Here is a 25987-nt window from a genome sequence, read left to right on the forward strand (position 1 = left end):
GGTGTAGACCATTTACAGCTTACCAGCAAAGTAGCTTATAAGAAAAAGCCATGAACACCAGGAAAGGGTTAGAGTATTACTGAGCAGATCAGCACAAAGAATATTCATCCCAGAAAAGAGCCTGGGCAACTTGGGTTCAAGATGAATTTGAATTTCAAGCTGGATCTGTACAATTGTGAAACAGTGCAATCCTAATCTGGAAAAACAAAAACAAAAACAAAAACCTCAAACCTTTGGAAAATGATCCACTAACTTTTCTGTGGGAAGAAGGTTCTTCTTTCTCTATGCCTTGGCTTAAGGGAAGAACAGCTGGAGATGAAAAAGGAAAGTACACTGGACAATCCTCTGAAACTGACTGGCTGGGCATCTGTTGCCCCAAGGGAATCCCAAATGCTGTGATTACTTACCATCCCAACTAACAGTAATAAAAACAGAAGCATTTACATTCACATAGGGTCTCCTTCCAAGAAGTTCTTGATTCACCTACAAATCCTCAGTTCCTATGACCCTGTCCCATCAATGCAGAGAATAGGGGAAACAAGGAGGTAATAGTCAGGCTCTTGTTGTGAGAGCTCTGGCCAGAGTCCAAGCTCAGTGGGTCAATCCCTGGAAGGTGGGTTCAGTGCAGGAGGGCAGGGCCACTGGTTGGTTCAGCAGCTTGTCCATTAGGCTGATTTTAGCATCTTGTTTCTCAATGTCCTCATAGGGAGTCCAGGACAAGTCATGCTGTAGCTTGTAGGCACCAAGAAAGTCATGTGGACAACCAGTCCCCCATTCCTAGAGAAGGCAAAGGAGTGGGTTCTGATCAGAGCAGGATGTAAGTAAACTGAGTTCTCTTCCTGTTTATGCCACAAATTTCTATTTTGGCTTTTCACTTCAGACTAGTCAGAACCATCCTTGAAAAGCAGTTATATTATACATCAGATACTCCCTTAATGAATGAATGAAGTAATTTAAACATATGCACATGCTTTAGATCCCACCACCCCCATTTTTCTAGGCAAAAATTTACCAATCTCTATGTCTACATTGTCATACACACATGCCAAGAATTTCTCAAAGGCTGGAGTAGATTTTGGGATGAAGAGTAAATGTTCTTACCTTTGGAGAAATAATGGAAAAGTATTGCTGACCACTCTCCCGTTTATAAAGATAGTAAATGTTGCCAGGTTTTTTCACCATATTACAAGCTACACGGTGCAAGTCAGCATCTCTGTGGGCATCTTCCAGTACCTGCAAACCACAGAGGTGCAACAGATGAAAGATCGGAGGTAACAGGCACTGATGCTCAGGGTTCATCACAGTCAAAATGTGAAAACTGCAACACTCTGCATCTTGTTCCCCCACAGCAATGAATCACTGCTGGCAACCAGATGATTCTGAAGAAATAAAATTAAATTTTGCTACTATGCTGAAAAAAATGCCTTTAGGATAATTACATTTCAAAGTGTTGAGCATTACTGGGTTTGGGTGGTTCTTACGTTTCTTTCCTCTTTTTTTGTGGTAAGTATACTTCTTTTGTAAATGAACACATATTCTTCCTTTGAAAGGCTTTATGTCATTGAAATTTCTCCTGGTACAAAAACAAAACAAAAATCTTATTCTTAACCACTGCTATGGTTTAGCTGCCATTTATCTTCCAAAGGTCCATGTCCTGGGAGTTTGGCCACCAGTGTGGTGATATGAGAGCTAATGGAAGAGCTGGAACCTAGTAGGAGGTCCCTAGGTTACTGGGTATGCTGCTCTCAGAAGAGAATACTGTCTTCCTGAAGGGACTTCTTCAGAGAGTGAGAACATGTTGCTATAAAAGCCTGAGGGCTGGGGAGATAGCTCAGATTTCTCCTCCCACACACCCTGCTGCCATGACAGACACAGCCAAGAAGGATCTCCCCAGAACTGAGCAAGCCAGCACCATGAATGAATTTCCAAAACTATGAATTAAATAAACCTGTTTTGTTAATAAAGTTAACCTGCATCAGATATTTCACACAGTAACACAAAATAGACTAATATAACCTCTTAGGATTTTTCCTTCTATCTCACTCAAAACCTCTACATTTCTAGGAGGTACTGAAGACAAATAAGCAATCTTGTAAACTAAATAAAATGAAGTTGGGCATAGTCATGCACACCTGTAATCACAACTGCTCAGGAGGCTAAGGCTGGAAGATTGCAAGTTCAAGGCCAGCCTCAGCAACTCAGCAATTTAGCAAAACTCTGTCTCAAAATAAAAAAAATGAATAGGGCTGGGATGTGGCTCAGTGGTAGAGTACCCTGGGTTCAGTCCCCAGTACTGGGAGGGAGAGAAGGAGGGGAGGGAGGGAAGAAAAGGGAGGAAGGGGGAGAGGGGAGGACAGAAGGAAGGAAGAAAGGAAATGAAAGTCTGCCTAAAAGTCTTTCTTTAACTAAAAATCCTTCCTTACCTTCCTGGCTTGTTCTTGCAAATGTTGGATCTGCTCGGCTATGACTGTCAATTTGTTGGTGGCATTTGCTCGAATGAATTCATCAGCCTGTAGGTAAGAGAAAACGGAACTGCAGGGTGAGAAAGGAAAAGACTTCTGATGTTCTTATTTAGATCCCAATGTGAAGAGTTATGTCAACATCTTTACTTATGCCTAAAGTACTTCCCATTCTCATTATTGCCATATAAATTCCTTCCCATCCCAAGGTCCAGCTCAAACAGTACTGTCTATGAGAAGCCCACCCTGATGAGACCCCAGACCACAGCATTAAGTGCTCCATCTTGTCTATTTCTATTGCTTTCACTCTGAACTCTAGCCATACTGATTTCTTTGGTCCTCCAACATGTCCTACCCTCTTGCTACCAAATATACTAAATATGCCTTCCCTCCATCTAATATATTTTCCCCCTTGCTTTCTGCATGGCTAGTCCCATGTATTTCTCAGGACTCCCATTTTTTATCTCATATTTAAACATTTCTAAATCAGTAATGGGTCTTACAATGATAATCAAAAGACACTTGCAGATGATAAGATCTGTTAACCCGACACTTTACCTAAGTTGAAATACTTATATCATACCTACTTAAATATTTAAATTTTTTTTTAGTTGTAGATGGACACAATACCTTTATTTAATTTATTTATTTTTATGTAGTGCTGAGGATCAAACAGTGCCTCACACAAGCTAGGCAAGCACTCTATGACTGAGCTACAACCCCAGCCCTAAATTTTAACTTACTGTTCCATTTCTAATTGATATTCAAAATGTATTTTTAAAGACTACATTATGAAGGCAGATACCATGGCACACAACTATAGATTCAGCTACTTAAAAGGCTGAGGAAGGGGGATCATTTGAACCCAGGTGTTCAAGGTCAGCCTGGGCAACATAGCAATGCTCTTCTTGGGAGAAAAAAAGAAAAAAAGATTAGCTGTCCATGGTGGTGCATGCCTGTAATTCCAGTTACTCAGGAGGATGAAGCAGGAGGAAAATAAGTTTAAGACCAGCCTCAGTGACTGAGTATCAACCTATCTCAAAATAAAAATTAAAAAGGGCTGGGGCTGTAGCTCAGTGGTACAGCATCCCTAGGTTCAATCCCAATGGCACAAAAATGGGGTGGGGTATAGCTCAGTTCTTGCATAATACTTGAAACTTCTAATACCACACACACACACACACACACACACACGTACACACATACACACAAACAAAGACATTACATATATACCTGACAGAAAGTTATGATATGCACATAAGATCTCCCATTATGTGCCAAGAAATACAATTGAAGGCTATAGAACTTGCTTAAAATAGACCATAAAACTCTCAAAGCCAGGAGAGACTAGTGTGACCAATTCGTTTACTCAAAAGGATTATCACTCGGGCATCAGAAATCCATCAAAACCTCCCAGCTTACTTTCAAGAAGTTGACTTCCTGTGGTACACAATTAGGCTAAGGAAAAAAAAAAATTCAGAGTTTAACTTGAACTAAGGAATATTAAGAAAATTTACTGGTTTGTTGAGGAATCTCAAGGTAAAAGTTAGGTATAAGTCAAGTGCTGTACATAAAGAGAAATGATACAAGTAAATGGAGTCAATCATTTATCTGTTCCACAAATACATGTTTAGGCACTCAATGCACTGGCAAACACAAAAGAGCAGTCTCTACTTTTGTCAAGGCTACAGTCTGATACAGATGTCCAGCAGAAACAAGCAACAAGTCATATAGGAAGTTTTAAATTTTCTACTAACCACATTAAAAGTAAAATACAGTGCTCGCTTCAGCAGCACATATACTAAAATTGGAACGATACAGAGAAGATTAGCATGGCCCCTGCGCAAGGATGACACGCAAATTCGTGAAGCGTTCCATATTTTTAGCTGCTCAGTTCACAATAGCCAGATTGTGGAACCAACCTAGATGTCCTTCAATTGATGAATGGATAAAGAAAATGTGGAATGGATAAATGGATAAAGAAAATATACAATGGAATATTACTCAGTCATAAAGAAAAATAAAATTATGGCATTTGCAGGCAAATGGATGAAACTGGAGAATATCATGCTAAGTGAGATAAGCCAATCTCAAAAAACCAAAGGAAGAATGATATCGCTAATAAGTGGATGATGACACATAATGGGGGGTGGGAGGGGTTAGTGTTGGGGTTGTAGTTGGGTTTAGGGAGGGGGGCAGGAATGGAGGAAGGAAGGACTGTATAGAGGGAGGGGAGGGGTGGGAGGGGTGGGGGGAAGGGAAAAAATGGCAGAATGAATCAAACAACATCACCCTATGTAAATTTATGATTACACAAATGGCATACCTTTACGCCATGTACAGACAGAGAAACAACATGTATCCCATTTGTTTACAATAAAAAAATCATAAAATTAATTCTAATTATATATTTCACTTAATCCAATATATCAAAAACATTTTCCTTTCAACCTGTAATCAACATTTCAAAAATTACTAATGAGTTATTTTATATTTCATAGTAAGTTTCCAAAATGTGTATATTTTATACTCAGCACATCTCAATTTGGATGCTATATGTTCATTCAAAATACTTGACCTGTGAAGGCTGAAGTTGTGGCTCAGTGGTAGAGCACTTGCCTAGCATGTGTGAGGCACTGGGTTCGAGTCTCAGCACCACATGTAAATAAATGAATAATATAAAGGTCCATCAACATCTAAAAATATATATACATTAAAAGAAATAATTGACCTGTATTTAGACCTCAAAAAATTCATATTTGAAGAAGCTGATTCACATACTCAAATTGTCCAAATACCTTTAAATTCCAATAACTGAATCAATTATCAGGTTTTAAAATTTAAATTAAGTTAAATGAAAAATTCAGTTCCTCAGTCACACTAACCACACAGTCGAACTGTTCAACAGCAATATGTGGCTGGTGGCTACCTTATTTTACAGCATAGCTCCAATAAATAATACTAACAACAAAAATAAGAATTAAAGCTAGTACTATATGCATTCAAAATACTGATGTACCATAATTATTTGACCACAGCAGGTCGAAGATAACAAATGAATTAAGTAACAGGAAGTGGTAAGAATTAAAGGAATTGGAAAGTATGTGTAGCCAGGTCGAATTCAATTAACAACACTGTCATTTGAATGGGAGTGTGGTATGGATCTTGCAGGGCCTTGTGGACCATGGTAAAAGAATTTGCATTTTGTTCCCAGGACAAAGGAGCCATATAGCCAGTGAGAGAGCAGGTAGATTCTGGAGCTAAGATCAATGTTGAAAGCAGCCTTATAAGAAATCTTTTTCTTAAAGTGGAAGCAGTAAATCTTTTCCTTGTAAACCAAAGAAGCCAATTAAAACAGAAACAAAGGGTAAAGTACTTATTATTACTAAGAATTAACACTGGCCCCAACCACTTCATGGATCTTTATATCATCAGAATTTAACTCTCATGATATCTTGGGAGATGACAACACTATTTTTTCATTTTAGGAATTAAGACTTAGAGAGGTGAAGCAAACTAAAAGTTCCATGGCTAATAAACGGCAGTTGAAGGATTTGAACATAGATCAGTTTGAGTCTAAAATTCAGGCCTCCATACCAAGCCTCCCAAGTTTCCTGAACAAACATTAAATAGGGTGTCAGAGGTCAGTTTTGCTAGAAAGTACATTTCAGTACACAGTAACTACGCTTGATTCAATGTTTGTCTTTAGAGTGTTTTTTCTTCAGCTTCTCAAAGACCAGTTATACTGAAGAAATTCAGGCTTGTAATTCCAGCAACTCCGCAGGCAAATCTTGTACAAGTTCAGGGACAGCCTCAGCAACTTAGCAAGGCCCTAAGCATCTTACTGAGACCCTGTTTTAGTCAGCTTTTTTGTTGCTGTGATTAAAAGACCAGACCAGAACAACTGTAGAGGAGGAAAAGTTTACTTGGGGGCTCACAGTTTCAGAGGTCTCAATCTATAGATAGCAGGCTCCACTCTGTGAGGATCAATGTGAGGCAGAACATCATGTTAGAAAAGTGTGGTGTGGGGAAGTGGCTCACATGATGATCTGAGAGCAGAGAGAGACTCCACTCACCAGATACAAAATATATACCCCAAAGGTGTAGCACCAATGCCCACCTCCTCCAGTCATCCTACCCACCTTCAGTTACTGCTCAATTAATCCTGTCAGAGGATTAATTCACTGATTGGGTTAAGACTCTCATAACATCCATCATTTTTCCTCTAAACCATCTTGCATTGTCTCACACATAAGGTTTTGGGGGACACCTCACATCCAAACCATAACAGACCCTGTCTCAAAAATTTTAAAAAAGGGATGGAAATGTAGCTCAGTTGTAAAATGCCACTGGGTTGAGTTCCCAGTACCAATAGATAAATTTAGAGGAAGGAGGAGGGAAGTGTTGGGGAGTGATATTAGCCAAATTATATTGTTATATTATGTGCAAATATGTACAAATATGTAACAAATCCCATCATTCTGTACAACTACAATGCACCAATAAAAAATGTGCTAAGAGTGAAAGTCAACTACCTAGTCTGCGAATGCCACCCCAAGAGGGAAAGCTGTCCTATGCTCTCTCTTCCATTCTTATTGCAACCAACGAGGGCTGTTTTTACTATTTAAAAAAAAATGGAGAAAGAAGTGTGTCCAAACTTCCAGTGCTTTTCCCGTTATTTTGCATTTTCTCTTTATTTTACCTATTTTGGCAATCAAGGTGTAAGCTCTGAGCCTAAGAATACTGTGTCCAGTGAATATGTATACAGGGCAAAACCTAAAGAGTCCTAACCTTCCTAGAATATGTTAAATTCTAAAAGCTCTTAGGTAAACCTAAAGATCTTATAGGGGGGCTGGGGATATAGCTCAGTTGGTAGAGTGCTTGCAAGGCAAGCACAATGCCCTGGGTTCAATCCCCAGCACCGCCAAAAAAAAAAAAAAAAAAAAAAATTATGGGAAGCAGCATAACTGAACAAGAACTATGCATCCCTGAAGAATCTGGGAAAGGGTTAGAGAAGGGTTAGAGTGTTCTTCACACATCACAAGGGGAGAACTTCTGTACTGTCTACCTCATAAGGATGTGCTAAGGTTTAAATGAAATAGAGTACTGAGAATGTTTTGCAAACCTTCCCAGGAAAGGAGATTATGGGCACTCTAGTTGCAGTCGAGGGTGTCTTTGGTCTCAGATTAGAGTTTGAGTCAGGCAACCGACTCACAAAGCGACAAGAACAAATGCTACTCCACTCTTAGTGGCTGTCAGGTCCAAACCAAAACACGCAGAGCAAACTGCAAACGAAGACGGGTATTCACTTTCCCAGCCGTGCCTCCTCACCTTCTGCACCTGCTCTGCGAGCGCCACGAGGTCTAAGGGGTCCCCGACCCGGTGGGTGTGGTAGGGGCTCACCAAAGCCAGGCCGCCGGGGGTCGGGGTGAGCTCCACCAGGGCTCCTGCGACACACACCCAGGAACACAGGCCGTGAGTTCCCGCCCTCAGCCTCCCGCAGAACCCCAGAGACTAGCTGCCCCGCGGGGACTTCTTTCCCCAGGCCGACTTCCAGCCCGCATACCTCCCTGACCTGCCGCCGCCGCCGCCTGCACTCCCGGACTATCTGTGCTTTTCTCTTCCTGGACCAACGGCACAGCATTCTCCATGACTGGGGCCCACTCTCCTTACCCCCTGGGAAAGAGCGTGCGCACAACGACTGTGGGCGGAGCCTCCGTGTTCCCGGGTCTTAGGGCGTCAGAGCGACTGGGCGCGGCCAGAACGCGAAAGCGGGACTCAGACCAACCACAGGGTTGCGCTGAGGGGCGGGGACCACGTTGATAGCAAGAAGGTGTATAAGCTTCCTGCGCATGCGTCGCCTTCTTGGGAGGCGGGGCTTCTCCCAGGGGCGGGACCTTGTCGGGGGTGGGACCCGGTCCTCAGCAGCTGGTGGCTTGTGGTCCCGCTAAGTCTGGGGAGGTGATGGCGGCTCCCTTGTGGAGGCTGCTGACCACACTGCTGGCGATTGCCACCGCCTCCCAGGCCGAGGGCGAGTCAGAGGCGGGATGGGACATGGCGGCGCCTGATCTGCTCTTCGCCGAGGGGACCGCGGCCTACGCGCGTGGGGACTGGGCCGGGGTTGTCCTGAGCATGGAGCGGGCGCTGCGCTCACGGGCCGCCCTGCGCGCCCTCCGCCTGCGCTGTCGCACCCAGTGTGCCGCCGACCTGCCGTGGGAGCTGGACCCCGGCTGGTCCGCGAGCCCGGCCCAGGCCCCGGGCGCCGCCGCCCTGCACGACCTGCGCTTCTTTGCGGGCCTGCTTCGCCGCGCCGCCTGCCTGCGCCGCTGCCTGGGGCCGCCGGCCGCCCACTCACTCAGCGAGGAACTGGAGTTGGAGTTCCGCAAGCGGAGCCCCTACAACTACCTGCAGGTCGCCTACTTCAAGGTGCGGACCTGCCCGGGGTACTTCGGAGAGTGGTTGCAGGCGACTTAAGGGTCTGGGGGACCAGGGCAGCGTTCGCAGAGAGGGAGGTGGCCTCCTGGATGGGGAACTCTCCTCGGACCCGGGGAGAACAGAGAACCTGCGAGGGTACTCGCCTCACCCAGTTCTTATGGGCAGACGTTAACCCCAAAGATCCAGCGTGGGGTTAAGGCCAAGAAAAGTTTGACTTTTTATTCCCGGAAAGACTCTTAAGAGGGAACTGAAGCGGCAGTTTGGGTCTCCCATCCTGATTTCATTGTAAGTGTCCAAGTGGAAAAGCCAGGAGCTTTCTACCGTATCTTCCTTCCGGTTCATTCTCTAATGATGCTTTTCCTGCAGCGCTCCTTCAGGACGTGGGATTGCCACGTCGCCATCAGGGGCTGCCTGGCCCCTCCCTGTGGGGGACCCTCTGGCTAGTCTGCCAGTTTCTAAAGATAATAAGTGTTTTTAGGAATGCCACAGTGCCAAGTCAAGTGTACAAATGGGCTTAGAGGGTTCCAGGCTTGTGTGGTGATGACAGACCACATGTACTTCCACACGCTGTTTGAAGCACTGCATTTATTAACTCATTTGCCCTTGTCCTTATGGTATCCTGTGAAGTAGATGCTACTATTAGTCTCATTTTATTAAGGAGGGGAAAAAGAAGGAGGTCTGCTGCATATCCGTTATATTCATAGTTCAACAGACCTTCAATTCAACCTAAAAAGATACTCAGAGACTCTTGAGGACCTCAGATTTCCACCTCTGCAAGAGCACTCTGCTTGTGCAGTACCCTATCATTCCTCCTGGTTGCTTGAAAGAGTACTGGACTTTTAAATCCAAAATGATTGAACTATGACTTTGGTCATGTCACTTAACAGCACCACTTAAAATCCTTTGACAAACATTTATTGAATACCTACTACATTCCAATTCTTGGACAGCTGATTAAAATGCTGAACTTTTTGTTTTGTCTTGCTTTGCTACTAAGGATTAAAGGATCCCCCACTAAAAGGGAATGTAGTAGGTAGGGCTTTTGGGAGCACAAAGGAGGAAGAATCTAACTTTGTCTCTGAGAAATTAAGAGACTTGAGAGGTGACATTGAGCCTGTACTAAATATGGCCAGGAGAGAAGGATGGCTATTCCAGATAAAGGGAGAAGTGAAACTCAAGCATAATGTATCCAGGAAAAAAAAATATATTGCTTTGATTGGTTTGTCAGGATGTGTGTGGGCAGCAGCAGAAGAGGAGACTAGAAAATTCAGTGAAGCCAGATTCTGGGGCGAACTCTTTGGATCTCAGACAGCTGTCATCAGAATTGGATTTTAGAGCACTAATTCTGGAAGCCACATGGAATAAGCTTTGCAAGGAGAAAGTGAGGGCAATGGAAACAATTCAGAGAATTAAGATACCTGTGCCTTTGTCCACCAGTATCCACCAGAGAGAAATGAGGGAGGTGCCTAGCAGCTAAAGAAGGTCTGGATGAAGGGAGGAGAATGAAGAACAGAGAAAGGAAAGAGCAGTGCTGAAAGATAAAGGGGAATAAATCCATAAAAGGATAAATGGGAGAAATTCCAACCTTGAAGTTAAAGAAACCGAGGTACAGAGATGGGAATTATTTACCTTGGTTCAAATAATCAGGCCTGACTCCTTTAGTGTGCTTACCCCCTCCCCCTTAGCATATTAAGGATACCAGCTAACATTTATTGAACACCTTCTGTGTTGAGCTGGGCACCATGTGTTTGAAGCTACATGTATATAATTTTATTGATCTCAAAAAGTTCCATGAGATAGGTAATGAGTGCTATCTCCAGATGACAGATTAGGGAACTGAGTTTGGAAACATACTTTAAATTATCTAAAGCCCAGCAAGTGAGTCATTAAACCTAGAATTCTTGCTGGTCTGTCTGACACCAAAGTCTACTAGATCCTCTGATTTATTCTGGTATCTATATATGAACCCTTGTGACTTTGATATGCTGGAGTCCATTGCTGTGGGCACTATTATGGTCTGCAGCACATTGTTTCCCCTCAGATTTTTTTTTTTATAGCTATCTGTTTTAACCTCATGAACCTAGACTTTGAGTCAGAAGATTCCCAGATCTGGAATTTATACAAGACCTCCCTTTAACCTGAACATGTGTCCAAAACTCTTGATTTTCTGTTATGCAAAATTTTTTCCAGGAAAATTGCTAGACAGTGTAATTGTTAACTGCTCTTTTGAAGCCTTGGATTTTCTTCAACTCAGTCCATACATTTGACTATTGAGACTGTGGTTTTTAGTATTCAGTTATCATAGCTCCCCCTACAATATGGCCTTTGTTTTAAAGTAGAATGTTTACACTATGGAAACATTACCTCTTAGAATTTGGGGAGCCCCTAAGCCTGATTTAGGAAATAGCTGCAAATCTGCCTGGGGCACTGTGCTCCTAACGCTTGGTACATGGTCCCTGCAAATAGGTGTGTGTTCTGGGTCTGGCAGGGGCTGCTTGATGAGCGCAGGCTTAAAAAGGCTCAGGGAGACTGGGATTTCCTGTTTACCGTGGACAGTACTTCTGGACACAAACCTTCAGAGCTTGAATGTGACGATTATATTATCGGGCTTCATCCGTAGATAAACAAGCTGGAGAAAGCTGTATCAGCAGCACATACCTTCTTTGTGGGCAATCCTGAGCACATGGAGATGCGACAGAACCTGGACTACTACCAAACCATGTCTGGAGTGAAGGAGGCCGACTTCAAGGATCTTGAGGCCAAACCCCATATGGTGAAGAAGACTTTATCCCCTTCTCTCTCTCTATTTTAAAATGATATTTGTTAGAATTGCTTTCTGATTACAGAAGTAACAAGAATTCACTGCACAATATTAAGAAAAGAAGATAAGTATATAAAACACGAACTATTAGTTGGTAATACCTTAAGAAAACCCATTCTTTCACATCTAAATTTTTACCTAATTTGGTGTTATATTTTGTATGTATTTTTTATTTTTTTATTTTATTTTTTTTTATGGTCCTGGGGTTTGATTCCAGGACCTCATGTATCCTAGGCAAGTGTTCTACCATTGAGCTGCATCCCCGGTCCTTTTTATTTTTATTTTTTTTTTGAGACAGGGTCTTATTAAGTTATCAAGTCTAGCTGTGACCTTTCAATCCTCCTGCCTCAGCCTCCCAAGTATCTGGGATCGCTTCATCATCTTTTTTTTGTTGTTGTTGTTGGGGGTACCAGGGACTGAATTCAGGGGCACTCAATCAGCCCTACTTTGTATTTTATTTAGAGACAGAGTCTCACTGAGTTGCTTAGCACCTCGCCTTTTCTGAGGCTGGCTTTCAGCTTGAGATCCTCCTGCCTCAACCTCCTGAGCTGATCTCAGGTGTGCACCTGGCCTCATCATCCTTTTTGAACTAACATTCTATCATGAACCTTTTTTCATGTCTTCTAATTTTCTTTGAAACACTTTAAAAAAAAAAAAAACTGTGGATTGAACTCATGACTCTTTACCACTGAGCCATATTCCCAGTCCTTTAAAAAAAAAATTTATTTTTTTAAATTTTGAGATAGGATCTCACTAAGTTGCTGAGGCTGGCCTCCAACTTGTGATCCTCCTGCCTCAGCCTCCCAAATCTCTAGGATTACAGGTGTGCGTATGCCACCACACCTGACTTTTTTTTTTTTTTTTTTTTTTTAAGACAGGGTCTCACTATGTTGCCTAGTCCCAAACTGCTGGACTCAGTGATCCTCCTGCCTCTGCCTCCCAGGTAATTGGGGCTACAGGCATGTACCACCATACCTGGCTAAAAACACAATGTCTGATGGCTGAATGGTAGTCCATCTTATGCAGAGACCATATGTGTTAGTTATTTCCTTTTCTGTGACAAAATACCTGTGAAAACCAACTATTTGGGCTTACAGTTTCAGAGGTTTCAGTCAATGGTTATTTGGCTCTGTTGTTTATTGGCCGGTGGTGAGGCAGAATATTGTGGCTGGGAGCACGTGGTGGAGCAAAGCTGCTCACTTCATGGTGGCAAGAAAGCAAAGAGAAAAAACAAGGAAAGGGTTAGGCACAGTGGTGTGTGCCTGTAATCCCAGCAGCTCAGGAGCCTGAGGCAGGAGGATCATGAGTTCAAAGTCAGCCTCAGTAATTTAGTGAGGCCCTAAGCAACTCAATGAGACCCTGTCTCTAAATAAAATATTTAAAAAGGGGATATGGCTCAGTGGTTAAGTGCCCCTGGGTTCAATCCCTAGTACCATAAAAAGAACAAAAAGGAAAGGACCAGGGACCAAGTATACCCTTCAGGGCCACACCCCCAGTGACCTACTTCCTGTAGGCCCCACCTCCTGAAGTTTCCACCAGCTCCCAATCGCCCATTTAAACTGTGAATCAATGGATTAATCCTTTGATGAGATTAGAGCCCTTTTGATCCAGTGACCTTCAGACCCCACCTCGGCTGCACTGCAAACCAAGCCTTCTACATATGAGTTGTTGGGGACATTTCAGATCCTAAGTATAACACCATATTAATTTACTACTCAAATTTTTTTTGTCACGTATATTTTTGATTTTTCACTGTAATACCTGGTACAGTATTCCTCAATGTTCTTAATCTTTTGTTCAACAGGAAAAATTTGTTCCACAAGAGACATTATAGATTCTGCCAGGCATGGTGATGCATGTCTATAATCTGAGCAACTTGGGAGGCTGAGACAGGTGGATCCCAAGACAAAACCAGCCAAGGCAACTTGGTGATACTCTGCCTCAAAATAAAAAAAAAAAAAAAATATTAAGAGCTGGGAATGTAGCTTAGTAGCAGAACTTTCCTGGATTCAATCACTAGGTCCACCAAAAAAAAAAAAAAGAAGATATGTTCGGGTATAAATTATGTTAATCTGAAAACCTTTAGGCCTACCAAAAAAAAAAAAAAAAAGACAAGAAAATTACAATTAATTCCCATTCATCTTTTCCCTGTGTTAGGAGTTAAATGTAAATTTCAAAAAGAACTCGTAAAGCCCATTTACAAAAGGCTCATTGTGTAGCAGTCACCCAGGTCACCCCTCCCATCCATTGCTGAGGAGCAAGAATTAGGATCCAGGTGTTACGGCTGAGGGTAGAGGGGTTCCTCTGCAGCTGCCTTTGAGTGCTCCTTCTTCCCGGTAGCATGAGTTTCGGCTGGGAGTGCGACTCTACTCAGAGGAGCAGCCACACGAAGCCGTGCCCCACCTAGAGGCAGCTCTGCAAGAGTACTTTGTGGCCGACCAGGAGTGCCGCGCCCTCTGTGAAGGGCCCTATGACTATGATGGCTACAACTACCTGGACTACAATGCTGACCTCTTCCAGGCCATCACAGGTACGGGTAGTTCAGAGTTTGGCTCCCCAGGGCTCCCTAGGCCTCCCAGTGCTCTACGGTCAGCATCCTGCTAACGTGGGTACAGCATTCACAACTTCATTCCTAAATTTCTTAAGTTTGGTAATCTGACTAAAAATTGAATTTGTTCACCTTAATTTATGAACCTCATAGTTATTCCCTCTTTTTGATTCCTTTCAGATCACTACGTACAGGTCCTCAGCTGTAAGCAGAACTGTGTCACCGAGCTGGCTTCCCACCCAAGTCGAGAAAAGCCCTTCGAAGACTTCCTCCCTTCACATTATAATTACCTGCAGTTTGCCTACTATAACAGTAAGGCCAACTTTCCTTCCTCTATTTCTGCCACCGAACTAAGAAACTGTGCTGGACAGGCAGGGCTTACAGCCACTGTACCTTGTCAACACACTGGGCATCTTTTTGTGGGTATGGGAAGCCCTATGCCTGGTGACCCCTGGGTACTTTGCTACAAGCCAGTGGCCCAGGAAACCATTTCCAACCACCTGAAAAATGAAGAAGAGGACTCTAGATCATCTTTCTCTTGTCCCTTCTGTCACATTTGTAATCTAATTTTACATTTGAATTAAAAGTAAAAACAAAGTTAGGGTGTGTTTAAACCACTCACAGGGTATTTCCGGCCCTCCTCCCTTAAATAGCACCCATACTCACAGGGATCCTGTCAATATCCAGAAAACAAACAAAGCAGTGGGTCCCTGCTGAGTTCCTATTGTATGCCAAGCATTATAGGATATCCAAGAGCTCAGGATGCCTATAACTGAGTTGAGGAGACTAACATGTGAATAAGAGCTGTCTATCAAAGAGGTGATTCTTCCCCTCTCTCTGGAGATCCATAGGAAAAAAAGGTAGGAAGATGGGAATATTCCTGAAATTGATCTAATGATTGGGTGTATTGAGGCAGGATATTGGCAAGTATTTGAATTATTTGTGAATTTTTAAATATGTGGGCATGCAGAAGGTTCTATTTCTTTCCTGTTTTAATGTTAGGCAGCTTTGACACTGAATACCATAAAATCAGTTACGTAATTTGTGTGCTCTGTAATTTCCCCCCAAACCAGGTTGCCATGTTATGTAGTTGGTGCTACCTTGACCTGTCATCATTGCCTTGAGCTTTTTTTTTTTTTTTTTTTGGGGGGGGGGGCGGTGTTGGGGATCAAACCCAGAGCCTTATGCTTACAAGACAAGCACTCTGACTGAGCTATCTCCCCAGCCCCTGCCTTGAGCTTTGAGACTGAACACTAAGTAGTTCCTGGTACCCAGGATTAGACCCCTCCTCTCAGCCATTTTTTTTTTTTTTTTCTTACTTTACAGTTGGGAATTATACACAGGCTATCGAATGTGCCAAGACCTACCTCCTCTTTTTCCCCAATGACGAGGTGATGAGCCAGAATCTGGCCTACTATGCAGCTATGCTTGGAGAAGAACAGGCCAGCTCCATCAGCCCACGCCAGGTGAGAGACTTGCTTCAGTCTGAACCCTGACCAGAGGGCAGGAGAGTAGCACATTGTAGGGGAGTGGGCCTTGCAATGCCTAGGTACATGTGCACACACTGGCTCCGCTTGTCACTCAGAGGAGAAGGAACACAGGGCGCACTGGGAACATGCCAGGGCCTCCAGCACCATCTGGACCCGGTCTGCATTCTAATTCAGGGCAGAAAGCAGAACTGTCAGGCGACTGCTCTTACCTCCTTGGCATATCCCCTGGGACACTTATGCCTTCTGGCCAAGGCCTGTCACTGTTTTCTTCATGCTAGGTTTTACCCACTCGCCTGTTTTCTCCCTTTTCTTCCCCATCGCACCTTCTCCCTGCCCTTGTCAGTTCTCTCCCATGTTTCAGCATTTTCCCCCTCTCACTCCAAAACAAGAACAGTCTTTATAGCACAAAGACTACTACTCTGAGGGAAGAACCTGGCTTCCTCCTTCCTGGCTCTGGAATCGTGAGTCTTGCCAGCCCCTCCCATGTGAAGTCCTGCTTGCCTGTAGTTGTTCTCTCTGGCCACTAGATGGTGACCATCTGGCTTTAAGATGGCATTTCAGGCTCTTTGTCTTTTTTTCTTTATGGTCATATTAGTGAGTCTGAGAAGGGGAGGGAAAACAACCCATGTGATCACGTACCATTTTTAACCAGAACTGTTCTCCTAGAAAGAAGGTAGCTAGCATTTGTCGAGCCCCATACAGACCAAGCACCATGCAGGGTGGTCTCCATCCATCATCCTATTTAGTCATCACAGCTGCCCCTCAACTGTGAAGAAGAGGACATGTAGATGAAATAACTTGCGTGTGACCTGTGACTGACTTGTGGTGCCTGGAATCTGTTCCCTGCTTTGTCCCCATTCAGGCACAGTTCTGACACAGCTGATACTCCATAAGTCAGGGTTGAGTGAATAAATGGCAGCAGTGGGGTTTGCTTCCTGGCCTCATTGAGTTGTTGAACAAGGTTAAAGGAGATAACACAGATGGCTTTGTGTCTAGCACTTGTGAAGGGGCCAATAATTTAAAGTCCTTAGGAGAAAATTTCCATCTTCCTCTTGGGTAATTATAGTAGCTAACAGAACTCACTGGCTCCTTCTGCACTTTTTCCTTGAACTGCCTCATCTTTTATTTCAACTAATGATGTCTTCTTTTTCTCTTCCTTCCTTCTTCTGCTGCTTGGAGACTAGAAGGGCACCCAGGGAAAGATGTGACCCCCAAAAGGGACTCGGTTTCCCTGCCCTGGGTAAGCCCTACCTGTGAACCTATGAGCACATGTGGGAGGCCAGAGTGCTGGCCCAGCAGTTCTGCAGCTGCCTGCCTTCAGGAAGGGAGAGGGTCTGGTCATTCTGAAGGGAGGCAGGTGGTGGAGTAGAAGGCACAGGTCCTGAGGAACAGAGACCTCGGTTTGAATGTAGGTCCCTGTTTCCTATAGAGCCATATTAAACAGATCCCCTCTGCACCTCAGTTTTTTCTTCTGAAAAATGAGGATAACAGTGTCAACCCAGAGGTGGTTGTAAAGATTAAATGACTAACACAAAGCTGGGTCTGGTCACTCACACCTGTAAGCCCAAGGACTCAGGAGGCTGAGGCAGAAGGATCACAAGTTTGAGACCATCCTTAGCCACTTAGTGAGACCCTGTCTCAAAATAAAAAGTAAAAAGGACTAGGAATGTGGCTCAGTGATAGATTGTCCCTGGGTTCAGTTCCCAGGGCCCCCCACAATGAAAAGAGAGTTGCCCAACAACTAGGCCCCCTGCCTGATCATTGGTGTCTGCAGAAATCAAGGAGGAATTCGGAATGCAGAAGCATGTTTCCTCATCTCCTGAGGAGCATCAGATTTTCTGGAGATTAATGGGGCTGGGTAGGGGGAGGAAGGGGAGCTGTTTCTGTTCATGAGAAGCCTGGTTATTGCTGCCCTCAGAGCTTTGCTTGCACCAGGCAGGAGGAACCCTTGAGCACAGAGCCCTTTGTCCCAAACATACCAGGAACAAGGGGGGTGGGGGGAGACCTGAGTCATAGGGAGGGCAGCACAGAGGCCAAAGAGGGCCCCCCCTCAGGGCAAAAGGCACCTGAGCTCTAGGGGAGTCCTTCCCTGTTTCCACAGAGCGCCCAGGAGTACCGACAGCGCAGCCTGCTGGAGAAGGAGCTGCTTTTCTTTGCTTATGATGTCTTCGGAATTCCCTTTGTGGATCCGGTGAGCCAGGGGAGGGGACAGGGAAAGAGGGGCAGCACTGAGGGGTAGGGGAGGGGCACACTGGACAACTCTGGGGAGAAGACTGCCAGGGGCTGAGCCAGTCGAGGGATCTATGGGCCCAAGGGTGAGAGCAGAGAGTAGGGCAAGGGGCCCTGGGCAGCTCGACATGACAGGTTCGCAGGGCTCCCGCCTTGCTCCTAAAGGAAGGCAGGTTCCTCCTGGGAACCCTGTTTCACGCGTGCAGATTTGGAAAATCAGGTAGTTGAGTGCGTTGTCCTATCTAGTTCACTTTTCCTGGCCTACTTTCAGGATTCATGGACTCCAGAAGAGGTGATTCCCAAGAGACTCCGAGAGAAACAGAAGTGAGGCCCTTGAAGAAACTGCATGATTGGAACTGACCAAGCACTTGAGGCTTCCTGCGCCCAGGCAGATGGGAACTCCTGGCCAGGGGCGGGCAGGTCCAGTCTGGGAAGCTGGGGTGGGAGCCCAGGGCTGGCCCAGCACAGTCCTCAGAGCCGCTGTGCTCACAGGTCAGAACGGGAAACCGCCGTCCGCATCTCCCAGGAGATTGGCAACCTTATGAAGGAGATCGAGACCCTTGTGGAAGAGAAGACCAAGGAGTCATTGGATGTGAGCAGGCTCACCCGGGAAGGTGAGAGGACAGAGCTTAGAGTCCAATCATGGGGACAACCAGACAGGTCTCCCCACATTTATCAGGCAGCACCTACCCCGGCATCACACAGCTCAATGTGGGCCAGTCTCCTGTCCCTGAGGTGTTAGGACTGACCCTTGCCCTGGCTTCTGTCCTTCTAACTTTCTCCTGGCAAGAGCCCTAAGAACTGGCCTTTGACTGAGAAGTGAGGTGCCTGTGTCAGCGTTAGCCTAGAGCATTCACTTCAGGAAGTATTTAGTAAGACAAAGCTCATCTGCCCCTACTCCAAACTCCTTTTTCCCGTCTTCTTCCACTCATCCTACTACAGAGCCTCAAAAATCTCGGCGTCCTTTGGCTCCTCTTCTACCCTTACCCACCTCTTTTGCGCCCCCCACCCATTGCCTGAGGCCTGCTAGGCTGCATCACCTCTTATCTGCACCCGTCTCTCCTCGTTTAGTCTGTCCTCATCCTTTCTCACATGTGGGTGCTGGGCCTTGAGCCCTTGCTCCTGCCCCTTTACCCACTTGTCCTGCTCTTCCCCTGGGACACCTCTGCTTCAGGTGGGGCTGGTCCTTATTCCCTGGGCCTGCCCTCTGCTCACGTCTTTGTTTGTGCCTGTCCCTCCTCCTAACATACATCCCGCTGTGGCCAACCCTGAAGCCACCTCACATACACTACACAAAGGCTCCCTTAACCTGCCTCTTTCTTCTGAACTTCTGCAGGCATTGCTGTCTGCTGGGGCTGAGTGTTGGCATGCTGTGGGAAGGTCCCTCTTCAGGTGTTGGCCCCTCTCATCTGGCCACAGCACATAGGCAGGGTTCAGTCAAGTCTCTAGAATGTCCCCAGGACAGGGAGACACCATAGAATGACAAGGGAGATATGTTGGCCTTTGCTCTACTGTTGCTTAAGATTAGCGTGAGAAAAGACTGTCCAGCTTTCCTTTATTTTCAGAAAACTTTCATGTTTTCTCTTGTTTCTCATAACTACCAGAGAGGTGAGTTGGGCAGATTGTGAGATCCTTATTTCACATAAATTATGTAAAATAAGGACCAGTTGATGATACCAATTTTTTTGAGTACTTACTATGGGCTGAATACTATGCTGAAATTTGAACTCGCCTTATTCATTGTTACCAAATGGCACCAAACTTATGAGGTGTAGATAGTTTGAAAGCTGAGAACATATAATTAATTAAAATTAACCTCAGAGCTGAGTATGGTGGCAGCTCCAGAGGTTAAGGCAGGAGGATCATAAGTTTGAGACCAGCCTCAGCAATTTAGTGAGACTCTAAGCAACTTAGTGAGTCCCTGCCTCAAAATTTAAAAAAATTAAAAAGCAACTAAAAAATTAAAAATAAAAAGGACTGGGGAGATGGCTCCGTGGTGAAATACCCCTGGATTCAATCCCTGGTACCAAAAGAAATTCAACCTCAGACAAGTTAAATAACTTGGTAATGTCACCTATCTAATAACTGGAGGGTCCAGGAGTCAAAGCCAGTTCTTTGTGATGCTGATGCTTAGGTTTTAGAAATGTATGTTATGTTTACTCAACAACTTGTGAAGGCCCAAGAGCCAGTAGCTATTTGGTGGTGGAGCCAGGAATAGGACTTGGACCTCGATTTCAACTCCAAGTTATATCCTCTGGACCACCCTACCTTGGAAGTGACTCACTGGGAGATTTCTCTGGTGAATAGGAAACAGCTAGAATTTCTGTTCCTCAAAAGAAGGCTTCAGGGTTTTGCCCCTGTCATTGCTCTGCAGGAGGTCCCCTACTTTATGAAGGCATCAGTCTCACCATGAACTCCAAACTCTTGAATGGTTCCCAGCGGGTGGTGATGGATGGTGTGATCTCCGAGAATGAGTGTCGGGAGCTGCAGAGACTGACCAATGTAAGGGAAGCCCAGCTACTGCATCTTCTCCCCAGGGGTCCAACATCCCGCCCCTCCACATGCCTTTTAGGTGTTGAACCTTGGCCTGCCCCTTGCTGCCTGCAGTTGACCACCTCTTACCAGGCCTCAGCTGCCTGGGCTAACTTCACCTTGTCTTTTGGGCCTTGTAGGCAGCAGCAACTTCAGGAGATGGCTACCGAGGTCAGACCTCCCCACACACCCCCAGCGAAAAGTTCTATGGAGTCACTGTCTTCAAAGCCCTCAAGGTAAAATCAATCCTGGGCAGTATGTCCCGAGGAAGAGGGAGGAATTTTCCTGTCTGAGGAGGTGGGACTAGGGGGAAGCTGAGACTTTGGGGAGGAGTTGGGGCTAGAAAAGAAAAAAAAAGAAAAGAAAAAAGTGTCTTACTGCTGACATTCTAGTTGTCACAGACTACAGGTAAATTATATTAAATGAGGTAACTTGAATTCTGGCTGTTAGCACCAGTGTGCTAGGAATGAGGTGAGCAAGACAAGACTGAGACCCAGAGGTACACGGATGCTTTCTGAAAAACCACTGATTCCAGAGGGTTGTATCCTGTGTTGGACGCACCAGGTTTGAAAGAGGGGAAAGAATACTATGGTGGGGTTTTCAGGTGTGAGGAGCAGAGAGATTATACCTTTGGCAGCAGGTAGGGGATACTCACCTGGGGCACTTGCAGGATCAGGCCTGGTGCTTTGGTGTCCCTGCAGCCCATAAAGGGACATTCAAGGCATGTGACCACCTGACTACCGATCTTCTTGGCAGCTGGGGCAGGAAGGGAAAGTTCCTCTACAGAGTGCCCACCTGTACTACAATGTGACAGAGAAGGTGCGGCGTGTCATGGAGTCCTACTTTCGCCTGGACACCCCCCTCTACTTCTCCTACTCCCACCTGGTGTGCCGCACTGCGATTGAAGGTGGGTCTCATCACCCCTGCAGCCTCCCCTGAGCATTCTGTGCCCCAACACTGTGCTGGACCCTGAGGACATGGAGGGAACCTATGCAGACAAACTCAGGGGAGCCCAATTTGTTAAGTGTGAAGGTAGCCTGGAGCACACACAGGTGGGCAGGAAGGCTGCCCAGAGGTGTGGTAGCAGCTTACAGAATGAACACATTTGGGGACTTCACAGTGGGGCATGAAGATGTATTAGCCAGAGATTAGCAAGTCAAAGGAACAGGCCTAGTAGTTGAGGCAACTAAGGAAGTTGCCAGATTATGGATATATTCTGGAGTTTATGCTTTATCCTTTCAGTCTATCATGAGCTATGTTGCAAGTTCAAGTCACAGTGGATGCAAAGCTATTCCTCATTCCCTCACCCTTTCACACTCCTTTTGCTGTCAGCAGGGGTGAGGTACTTACTGCCGGACTGTAGGGGTCACATGTGGCCCACAGCTGGCTCTGAATGCTATAGTCTTCAGATGGCCCCTGGCACCGACATGCCCTGGGTAGGTGGCAGGGATTAGTGGGCTTCCCTCTCCCTCAAGACTTTTGGAATTCTGTGAAAATCTGGGAATGTGTCAGACACAGGACTGTGTATGTCATGGAGCCTCAAGGTAGAGGAGAAGCCAGGGGGAGTCATCAAGCAATGAAGGACTCAATAAGACCTTCGTTTTTAGAAGCTATGATTTGTTGAGAGATTTGGAGAAAGGAAATCACACTCCAGACAGGACAGCCAGTCCACAGAGACCTGGTGGACCAGGCATTGACAGCAGTAGAGAGAAGAAAGCCAGAGGAGAGGTGTCAAGGGGAGTGGGCAGGGCCTGGTGACTGACTGGACAAGTGGGGACAGACAGCCCCAGAGGCATCTGCTGTGACTTGACAGTGCTGCCGGTCACAGGATCTCTTGAAGGTTTGTGTTGGAGGAGAGTGTGCTCGTTGTCCTGCTTGGTGTTAAAATGTCTGTGGGCGTTTTACACTAAGCCCCATCTATTCCCTTTCACGCCTCTCCCTGCATGGTTTCTGTGCCAACCCCATTCCAGAGCCCCCTCTGAAGTTACCTTCTCACCCTTACTGGCTGCTCTTCGCTGCTCCCCCTCAGCCTCCCCTCACCTCCTGCTGTCCTGCCTGAGGGTTGCCTCACTCTGCCCTGCACCCTGCTGACCTCCTGAGTCCTTGTCTTCATTTCCCCCAGCCTTCCTAGTTCATAAAGTCTAGCCATGAACAGTTAGGCCACTTGGCCCAGGACCTGCCTCACTGGAACCCCACAGAGCTACATGCTGCACCCCACTCACCCGTACAGACTTGACCTGACCTCTAAGCTGTGACTTAGCCAGAGATATCCCTTGGCTTCCCTCAGTTCATTGACCATTTCTATGGACTCAAGCGCATTTGGGGAAGCACCACCCCATGCCCACAGGAGAGCTGTGGTGTCTCCTGCAGTGCCCCAGCACTGACACAGTTACCTTGGCCCCAGAAGCACAAGCTGAGAGGAAGGACAGCAGCCATCCAGTCCACGTGGACAACTGCATCCTGAACGCTGAAACGCTTGTGTGCATCAAGGAGCCCCCTGCCTACACCTTCCGGGACTACAGGTGAATGTGGTAGCAGGTACTGGGTGAGGAGGCCCCGTGGTGCCCTGCACTCTGCCTGCCCACTCTCAGCACACGTGTGTGCACACAGGCCAGGGCCAGCTGTCCCTTGAGTCCAGCCCTCTTCCCAACTCCTCATAGGAAGGCAGCAGTGGCAGATCTTCTTTTGAGTGAGGAGTGTAGCCACATGCATGGGTTTGATGACAAGAGCCAGAGTCTCTAGTGAGGGTGGAGGTTGGAAGGCTACAAGCTGTCTGTGGCTTCAGAGAAGCTGCTTAAAGGTTCCTTGCCATGGAAGGCCACCCTCCAGCTGCTGGAACAGAGAATGTAGAGGCGATGACCTGGGGAGTGGGAGGAGAAGGGCCACATTGGGATGTCTCTGCCTTTCCTAGTGCCATCCTTTACCTAAATGGGGACTTTGATGGAGGAAACTTTTACTTTACGGAACTGGATGCCAAGACTGTGACCGTAAGTGTTCCTTTGTCCTCATCCCCAAGGGACAGAAATCCTGTTTCCTGGAGCTGATATCCCCAAAGTGCACTGTACAGAATGACCCACTGGGCTTCTTCATGGCCAGTTTCCTTTCCCCAAACCAGGTGGCTTTGAGATATGTCAGCTGCTCCTTTAACTGATGGTTAACTCTGACGTCTGGGAAGCTGTGCAGAAGCTACCTCTAGTCCTGGCCCCTGGTGAGCACATGGCTCTTCTGAGTTGTTCTGCTGTGCGTGCCTTCTTTTTGTCCCCTTTAGGCAGAGGTGCAGCCCCAATGTGGAAGGGCTGTGGGATTTTCTTCAGGCACTGAAAACCCACATGGAGTGAAGGCTGTCACCAGGGGGCAACGCTGTGCCATTGCCCTGTGGTTCACCCTGGACCCTCGACATAGTGAGCGGGTAAGAACCCATTTGTGCTGAGTAAACTTCCTGGAAGGGCCTGGTTCCTCATCCTCCTGCCCCAAACCCTGCGGCCAGCAGTGTAGTTAAGAAAGGTGCACTGGATGTGGGCTCCGCTGTGTCACATCTTCACTGTCGTGCTTCCTCATCCCCTGGACCTTCTACCTTACCTATAAACAGGGTCCAGGTAGGGTGTGAGGCTGAGTTCTTGGTTCCCTCCTTGGGCCCCACCTCAGCTGTCTTGTCAGGGCACAGGGCCTGCGGGAAAGTGGGAACTCAGGCCATGTGGCAGCCTGAATTGTTCAGGGCACCACGGCCAGAGAAGGATGAGCACCTGGTCCCAGGCCTCTCTGAGTGGACAGGCTTTGTCCTTGCAGGACAGGGTGCAGGCAGACGACCTGGTGAAGATGCTCTTCAGCCCAGAGGAGATGGACCTGCCCCAGGAGCAGCCCCCGCATGCACAGCAGGGTCCCTCCCAACCTGGAGAAGAGTCTCCCCCAGGCAGTGAGTCGAGGCACAAGGATGAGCTATGACAGCACCCAACTCACACGTGACTGGGTGATCGAACCCACAGGGAGGAACTCTGTCCTACTCCTGGACTGGCTGGCCCTCAGGGCCACGGGTCAGGGGAACTTAGGTCTGCTGCCCAGCCAAGGGGACCCTGTTCACAGCCTTCTGCATGGTGCTACTGCTCTTGGAGTGGATGTGGCAGGACGCTGCTCCCTCTGGGACTGACTGCAGGCTCAGGACACAGAACCATGCCAGGGCCTGCATGGGCAGCTGCATGACAGCAATACAGTATTTAAGTGTCTGTGTAGACAACCAAAGAATAAATGATTTGTGTTTTTTTGTTTGGTGGTTTGTTCAGAGAGTGGAAATATGTCCATTCTGTCTCAGAGACCTCACCTGATGGAAACTGCTCTGGGCAGGATGCAGTGGCCAGCAGGGGGCAGGAAAGCCTGACTCCGTACCCAGCCCGGCCACTTCCTGGCAGCCTCAGGCCACACTTAACCAGGTGCCTCGGGGTCCTGTCCAGATGTGGAGGATCCTAGTTCTCATTTTGCCCACCTTCTGGGACAGCCGTGTGGCCCAGATGCACTATCGGGTGTGACGACACTTTGCAAAGCTCTGGATGAATGGTCGGGATTATTACTAATCCTCTTCTGGCAGGGAGCAGTGGTCAGCAGTGCTCTGGCCCGTTGCCCCCATGGCAGCCACATGCTTCCTGTTGTGCTGGCTGGCTTCAGAGCCCTGGACCTCGGGGCCCCCGTGTGTAGGACAGCACCTTTGGGAGACACTGACCGTGGACCTGGACATGCAGATCCTGCCACCTCATCCCTGGCACCAAGCCCATCACCCTCACTGTGCTTGAGATGCACTGGGGCAGGGACCTGCACCCTCATTTAGTCAGTCAACCAATATTTATTTTTTGAGCACCAGCTAAGTGAGAATATGGTAGGGAACAAAATAAGCCCCTGCCCTCCCTCATGGAGCTTATATTTTATAGAGGAGACAGACCATAAATGTATAAATATGTATTTGCATGTTTATGTGTATGATCCTATGAGGCAGAAAATAAAGCAAATCAGGGCTCAGGCAGAAGGAGCAGCAGAGAGGCCAACACAGTGGCAGAGTGGGCCAGGAGGACAGTGGTGGGTGGTCAGGCCCTGGGGGTCTCATTGACCACACTGAGGGCTTGGGAGCCCCAGCAGGGTTTTGAGCAGGGGAACAAGAGCACCTGACTTACATTTTAAAATTTGGGTGTGTGGTACTAGGTACTAGGATGCTTTACGACCATTCTACATCCTCAGCACCTTTAATTTTTTGAGACAGTTTTCTTAGGTTGCAAAGGCTGGCCTTGTACTTGCGATTCTCTTGCCTCAGCCTCCCAAGTCACTGGATTACAGGCGTGTGCCACTGTGCCCCACTCTGACATATTTCAAAAGGCTTCATGATCAGTATGTGGTGAATCAGCCATTGGGGCAAGAATGGAGACAAGAAGACCTGTGGGGGCTCCTGAGTGAGCCAGGAGAGGGGAAGATGGCCTTGGCCAGGCGTCAGCAG

General features: G+C 46.6%; 2 protein-coding genes and 1 non-coding gene across 5 annotated transcripts; 2 read left to right on the forward strand and 1 right to left on the reverse strand.

Moving 5' to 3' along the window:
- Nucleotides 1–56: 56 nt before the first annotated feature.
- C1H1orf50 (chromosome 1 C1orf50 homolog) lies at nucleotides 57–8161 on the reverse strand. Of its 3 annotated transcripts, none has more exons than XM_047564589.1 (5): nucleotides 8026–8161; nucleotides 7791–7906; nucleotides 2424–2510; nucleotides 1102–1233; nucleotides 57–777 (listed from the first exon to the last, which is right to left on the reverse strand). In XM_047564589.1, exons 1-5 carry the CDS (start codon nucleotides 8108–8110, stop codon nucleotides 592–594), a joined length of 606 nt encoding a protein of 201 aa, XP_047420545.1. In that variant the 5' UTR covers nucleotides 8111–8161; the 3' UTR covers nucleotides 57–591. The 3 variants fall into 3 exon arrangements, with proteins under 3 accessions (XP_047420545.1, XP_047420552.1, XP_047420559.1); XM_047564596.1 differs by having other exon boundaries at nucleotides 8035–8150; XM_047564603.1 differs by lacking the exon at nucleotides 7791–7906 and having other exon boundaries at nucleotides 8026–8147.
- On the forward strand, nucleotides 4237–4343 carry LOC124968954 (U6 spliceosomal RNA). Its single transcript, XR_007105897.1, has one exon. It is a non-coding gene; the product is annotated as a U6 spliceosomal RNA (small nuclear RNA).
- Nucleotides 8162–8373: 212 nt separating the features above from the next.
- On the forward strand, nucleotides 8374–24745 carry P3h1 (prolyl 3-hydroxylase 1). The gene is made up of 15 exons (XM_047524304.1): nucleotides 8374–8885; nucleotides 11515–11667; nucleotides 14056–14245; nucleotides 14444–14575; nucleotides 15590–15729; nucleotides 17855–17944; nucleotides 18254–18306; nucleotides 18475–18596; nucleotides 20357–20484; nucleotides 20655–20750; nucleotides 21271–21421; nucleotides 22919–23036; nucleotides 23426–23501; nucleotides 23783–23923; nucleotides 24301–24745. Exons 1-15 carry the CDS (start codon nucleotides 8424–8426, stop codon nucleotides 24454–24456), a joined length of 2208 nt encoding a protein of 735 aa, XP_047380260.1. The 5' UTR covers nucleotides 8374–8423; the 3' UTR covers nucleotides 24457–24745.
- The last annotated feature ends 1242 nt before the right edge of the window (nucleotides 24746–25987 follow it).

The sequence above is a fragment of the Sciurus carolinensis genome, chromosome 1 (genome assembly GCF_902686445.1).
Source record: "Sciurus carolinensis chromosome 1, mSciCar1.2, whole genome shotgun sequence".
Taxonomy (NCBI): Eukaryota; Metazoa; Chordata; class Mammalia; order Rodentia; family Sciuridae; genus Sciurus; species Sciurus carolinensis.

What these genes read in the sequence shown, in the direction of transcription:
- C1H1orf50 (XM_047564589.1), bottom strand. Translation starts at nt 8,110, where the DNA reads ATGGAGAATGCTGTGCCGTTGGTCCAGGAAGAGAAAAGCACAGATAGT. An exon ending in TCGCAGAGCAGGTGCAGAAG is followed by an intron (nt 2,511 to 7,790) that starts GTGAGGAGGCAC and finishes TCTTACCTACAG; the next exon opens with GCTGATGAATTCATTCGAGC. An exon ending in TTTCCATTATTTCTCCAAAG is followed by an intron (nt 778 to 1,101) that starts GTAAGAACATTT and finishes TGCCTTCTCTAG; the next exon opens with GAATGGGGGACTGGTTGTCC.
- P3h1 (XM_047524304.1), top strand. Translation starts at nt 8,424, where the DNA reads ATGGCGGCTCCCTTGTGGAGGCTGCTGACCACACTGCTGGCGATTGCC. An exon ending in GCTCCATCAGCCCACGCCAG is followed by an intron (nt 15,730 to 17,854) that starts GTGAGAGACTTG and finishes CTGTTTCCACAG; the next exon opens with AGCGCCCAGGAGTACCGACA. An exon ending in GAATTCCCTTTGTGGATCCG is followed by an intron (nt 17,945 to 18,253) that starts GTGAGCCAGGGG and finishes GCCTACTTTCAG; the next exon opens with GATTCATGGACTCCAGAAGA.